This window comes from Tarenaya hassleriana, unplaced genomic scaffold (genome assembly GCF_000463585.1).
Source record: "Tarenaya hassleriana unplaced genomic scaffold, ASM46358v1 Cleome303, whole genome shotgun sequence".
Taxonomy (NCBI): Eukaryota; Viridiplantae; Streptophyta; class Magnoliopsida; order Brassicales; family Cleomaceae; genus Tarenaya; species Tarenaya hassleriana.
This window is the reverse complement of record NW_010966206.1, coordinates 29236-34849: the sequence shown is the minus strand read 5'-3', so window position 1 is coordinate 34849 and position 5614 is coordinate 29236. Positions and strand designations below refer to the sequence as shown.

The 5614-nt window shown below is 41.0% G+C and overlaps 1 protein-coding gene across 1 annotated transcript; it reads right to left on the bottom strand.

Annotated features, from left to right (window-relative positions):
• Positions 1–1203: 1203 nt before the first annotated feature.
• LOC104820473 (pentatricopeptide repeat-containing protein At1g25360) lies at positions 1204–3852 on the bottom strand. The gene has a single exon (XM_010550917.2). The coding sequence runs from the start codon at positions 3832–3834 to the stop codon at positions 1465–1467; it is 2370 nt and encodes a 789-aa protein (XP_010549219.1). The 5' UTR covers positions 3835–3852; the 3' UTR covers positions 1204–1464.
• Positions 3853–5614: the final 1762 nt, after the last annotated feature.

Here is a 5614-nt window from a genome sequence, read left to right as displayed (position 1 = left end):
GATAAATCACTGTTTCAATCATATTTTTCCACATCCAGTTTAACCACCATTGGAGCAGAAGCCATACTTGATCAAGAAATCTTTCGAGACTCGAAATCTGAGTTGAGATCCTGATCCATTATGGATTCGATTCTTGCGTGAATGAACTTCCCAACCTAACCAGGCTCTGATACCAGTTGTACTGGTTAATCCCGATCTGAAGATTTCAAAGAACAACACCTTCTCGACGATTGATTCGAATCAGAAGACAAAAGAATGAAACACTAGAGAGTTTAACGAATTCGGATCTTAATGATCCTACATCTTGGCCAAGTGGAATTGGCGATTCACTAGTGATTCCTTGAGATCACAATATGAGATTACAAGATCAATCCCTCTCGCTTTCACTTGAAATCTCTCTCTGAAAAACCCAGAACCCAGAAAGAGAGAAGAAAAATTACAGAGGAAAGAAGAAGATGAGCTCTGCTTTAACACTCACAGATCGAACAGAATTAACAACCTCCCCTTATACATTTACTCTTCTACCCTTACTAAATCTCTAATTCCAGCAGAGATTTCAGTTAAGACATTCACAACAATAGCTTATCCGTGGAAGATCAATATTTCACATATTTTTTTGAGAAGTTAACTTGTGTGCTGACCCACCTAGTTGTCATGGGTCATTCGTTTTTTTTTTGTTGTGTAATGGTGATTTCTATTAATAAAAACTTAAAAATTTATATCCACCATCCCTAGGATATACAAAAATTAGTGAGCAAAATACCGGTAACACGTTCGCAAGTGGTACACAAAGCTGATTTTATAGTAAGGTTCTTCAACTTCACGACCGATCGATTCGAATCAGAAGACAAAAGAATGAAACAACAGAGCGTTAAACGAATTCGGATCCTGATGCGTTCCTCCAAATTTGTTTCAGCTACTTTATGCTGATTGATTAGTAACCCATATAACTAACATTTCCACAAAACCAATAACTTAACGTTGTTTATTCATGAGTGTTAACTTGAAAGTAATTTAGTAATAGGAGTTTATACATGACAAATTTTTCTTTAGGAATTTTTTGTGGTACATTATGAGAAATTAGGGATTTTTTCGAAAATTTCCCTAAAAATAAGAATGTTTCGGATCATTTGCAAGTATATTTTGCACAGATGAAAAAAAAATCACATAATTCGCCGATATCTTTTTGTTTTTTTACACATTCCCCAAAATTTCCTCTTCGTGGGTATTTAACTACACACGGACGTCGTAATTCCATATGATTCACACACAAAAAAATAAGGTTATAAAAAAATTACGAGTTTATCTAGAAAAATACTAAAATATTACATAATAATAAATTGTAAAACCATAATGAATTTCCTCATAAATACCCACGATCAACTCATGCATTGTATATAATAAAAAATGTTTATAATTTTGTTTTTTTTTCTCGCTCAAGTTAAGCGAAAGGAGACGCAAGCTTTACCAGAAATCACCGCAGGAGCATTTCCCATCACGGAAATGGTGAAACCTCTTGGCATCTCTCACGACCATCTCTCGTCTCATCATCAGAGACAACAACTTTAAGAAGTTATGACAATCTCCACAAGTCCTCAAGTTTTTGAACACTCTTATGGTTGCTTGCGAAGGAAGTTTCATCAGCCCGAATGCCACCGCAAGCTTCTCACTGTGCGTGGACAAAGTGGATTCCAACACGAATCTCGTGTTCGGTTCATACCCGAGTTTCCTCATCTCCATCCCCAACTCTTCAAGATAGTTGTAAACTGCTCGTCCCTCTGGGTGTTTAGTGTCATCGACCAGAAATGTATGGACTTGGTTCTTCACCTCGATCCAACTGCATCCCGGTTCCTTTTTTACCCCTCGATCACGCATCAATTTACGCACTCTCGCCTTTTCTTCCCAGAGACCGGCGGCTGCATATATGTTTGATAAGAGAACATATGTCCCATCGTGCTCTGGCACGAGGTTGAGGAGCTTCTCAGCGGCTAAGATCCCCAGCTCAGTGTTTCCATGGTTTCTGCAGCCGGAGAGAAGGGCTTCCCATATTTGTAGAGTTGGTTCAAACGGCATAGACTTGATTATATCCTCCGCATCCGAGAATTTTCCAGATCTACAGAGCAAGTCGATAACCCGAGCGTAATGATCATCACCCGGGGGAATACTGTAAAGGGTTTTCATCGAATCAAAATATTTAAGTCCTTGTTCAACTAGACCTGCGTGGCTGCAAGCGGTGAGAACTGAGAGGAATGTTATCCGATCAGGCGATATGCCCTCTTTCAGCATCTCCTCGTAGACTTCAACTGCTTCAACACCATGTCCATGCTGCCCCAATGCAGCAATCAGAGCATTCCAAGAGACAGGATCCAAATACGACATCGTAAGAAACACGCGTCGAGATTCCTCAACACAACCACACCTTGCATACATTGTTATGAGGGCATTCACAGCTGAGAGGCTCGAATCAAACCCTAATTTAATCAACTGAGCATGGTACTGCTGTCCATTGCTATAGGATCCTACGGCAGCACATGAAGAGATTGCCCCAGCGAATGCATAATCACACGGTTCAAAACCTTCTTTCTTCATAAGGGAGAACAGTTTCAGACCTTCTCCTGAGCCGCTTTGCGCTAATGCAGAAATCATCATCACCCAACTCAGGAGATTCCTCTCCTCCATCTCCTCAAACAGTAACTTTGCTTCACCTATGTGCCCTGCACTGATATAGGCTGATAACAAAGCATTCCAAGTAACCACGTCTCTTGTTGGCATCTTTTCGAAAATGGCTCTCGCCTCATCAACTTTACCGCATTTATAGTAGAAAGTGACAAACGCATTCTCAACAGGCAGTGAAAAGTCCCGAGAACACTGTCTCTCCCTCTTTTGTATATAAGCATGCATCTGCTTTCCCATTTGAAGCAATCCACCATCAGCACAAGCACTTAAAATGCTTGTATATGTAAACTCGTCAAGCTCGATCCCAGAAGACAGCATCCTCCTAACCATATCTAGTGCTTCTCGATACAAACCACGATGAACATAACCAGAAATCATTGCGTTCCATGCGACCTGCATCTTCTCATCCATCCCAGCTAGCAACTCCTTCCCCGCATCTAAAAGACCATTCTTCACGTAACCCGTGATCATACTAGTCCACGACAACTCGTCCTTCGTGGGAATCTCATCAAACACTTTTCTAGCTGCACCCAATAAGGAAGATGGAGCAGCATAAGGGGAAGAAGCACATTTCACATACACGGATATCAGAGCGTTCAAAACAGACGTAGCATAACCCACCCCGGACTTCACAACGGCACCATGAAACTGCACACATTGCCTCTCCTCTTCGGCAACAAGTGCCAATCCTCTGAGAACACTACAGAATGTGAAGCTATCGGGTCTAAATCCGTCGCATTTCATCTCAGAAAAGAGATTCAAAGCCGAATACCCATCATTGTTATGTGAAAACGCAGTGATCATCGCATTGTACATAATGGTATCCCGCAAACTCAATGGAGTTTCCAGAAAAACTCGACAAGAGAGTTTGATATTTCCAGAATTGGAATAACCAGAAATCATGGAGGTTCTCGCGATCCCGTCTTGTTTGGGAATTTCGTCGAACAGGGTGCGTGCATAATCGAGCTTCGAGGATTTGCAATAGAAATCGATCAACCGGTTGACGATGTGGGCACGTGGGCGAAACCCAGAAGCGGTGATGTTGGCATGGATGGATAACGCGAGTGGAAGAGACGCGCCGGTCGGCGGGAAACAGAGGCGGAGATACGCGGCGTAGCGGTTGGCGATTATACGGACATGGTCTGGGTTTGGCTGCATCGCATGTTTGTAGCTTCGGTTCGGTTTGGTGTGGTACTCGGACGGATATATTATTTTTACCTGGTTAATAAAATTTATCAATTGTAGAAAATTATCAATTAAATTCATTTTATCAAACATTCAAAATCAGAACCATTTTTTTTTCTTAGTTTATTTAGGTATGGAATAAGATTTTATTAATTATGAGGCTATGCTTTAACACTCAAGTTTTCTTTATAATATATCATATATCATTGTTCTACTTCAAATTTTTTAATTATTTTTGCCACTACTACCATTTGGAATAATAGCAAAAATATCCCTACTTTGTTACAATAACTTCAGGTCATACCCTCCGAAACCCTAGAATTTAAAAAAAAACGAGCAAAAGACATAAAGGACCTTATAAAAAACGATACGTGGCGCAACAGGAAGGAAGGACGGTTAATCTTCTCAAATCGACACTATAACTTAGTCTTTTTCGAGACAAATTTCGAAACTGCTTCTCTCTCTCTCCTGTTCGAAGAAATCCGGCGAAATCCTGTCGTTTCTCTCTCGATTCTCATAAATCAGAACAATGGCTTCAAAATCCAACAGAAATGAAAAGAAGGCTTCAACTCCCGCTCGCAAATCGGGATGTGGCGGAAGAAAAAACCAGGAACTGAAGGTAAGTTTGGTAGTAAATGACTTTGAGTTTGATGCGATTCAAGAAATCTGGGTTTTTGGGTTTGTGTTTATGATTTTTAAGTTAATCGTGTGATTTATGGTGGAAAATGAGTTGTTAGATTCACCGAAACGGAAGTTAGTGTTTACCTGGTCACAATGGTCACACTGACTGATTGAGTGTTGATTTCTTCTTTGCAGGTTCCATTCATATATGATTTTTCAGATATTCAGTTCGCACCGAAGATTGAAAGCAAATGCTATTTGAGTCAGACGATAAAAAGTCTGAAAGAGGTATTATCTACCGAGGAGTGGAGGTACTTCAACGAGGATGCACAGTTTCGTCACATATTCCATTTGAAATGTGACGAAAACATGAAGATGTTGCCTATGTCAGTACTCCTACACCGAACGCTGAAGTTAGAGGAGGAAAAAGGGCAGTTATGATTTGTTTTAAATGACGTTCCTATCAGGTACTCTATAACCGAACACGCCATTATATCAGGATTGAAGTGCAACCAGTATCCGAAAAATTGGGAAGGGCGCAGGAAAAGCGATTTTCAGATAAAGACCTTCGGACCTGAGAAGGTCACCAGGAAAGCAGTTCTGAAAAAATTGCAAAAGAGTAAACACAGTCGGGTTGACAGAAAGAGATTGGCGACACTGATGTTGCTATCCGGGGTACTCAACCAGAGAACAGAAACGATGACTCTATCAACCATGATCTGGTTGATATGGTCGATGAACTTGAGTTATGCGAAGAATTTCCATGGGGGAGGTACACATTCGACAAATTGGTGGAACAGTTGCGGAAGATTCTACAAAATCTTACACCGAAGGAGAGATGGCGATTGTCTGGATTTGTTGTCCCTCTCATGGTGCTTCCTTTCGAATGCATCGAAACTCTTTGCACAAACGGTTGGTGCACGACTATTGAAGATGTCGATCCAAGCTGTCCGAGGATGTACAAGAAGCATATCTCTAACCCCAAATGGACTTTCGGGATGGTGATGAAATAGATTGGGAACGAAGCAAAGGTACGTCACAATGGTCCCACTGGTCACACCGTTTATCTTTTGTATTTGACCACGTTGGTCACACTGGTCATGTTGGTCACAGTGGTCACAGTGGTCACACT

Bases quoted from the DNA above. Each gene is read 5' to 3' on its own strand.
- LOC104820473 (XM_010550917.2), bottom strand. From the start codon at position 3,834: ATGCAGCCAAACCCAGACCATGTCCGTATAATCGCCAACCGCTACGCC.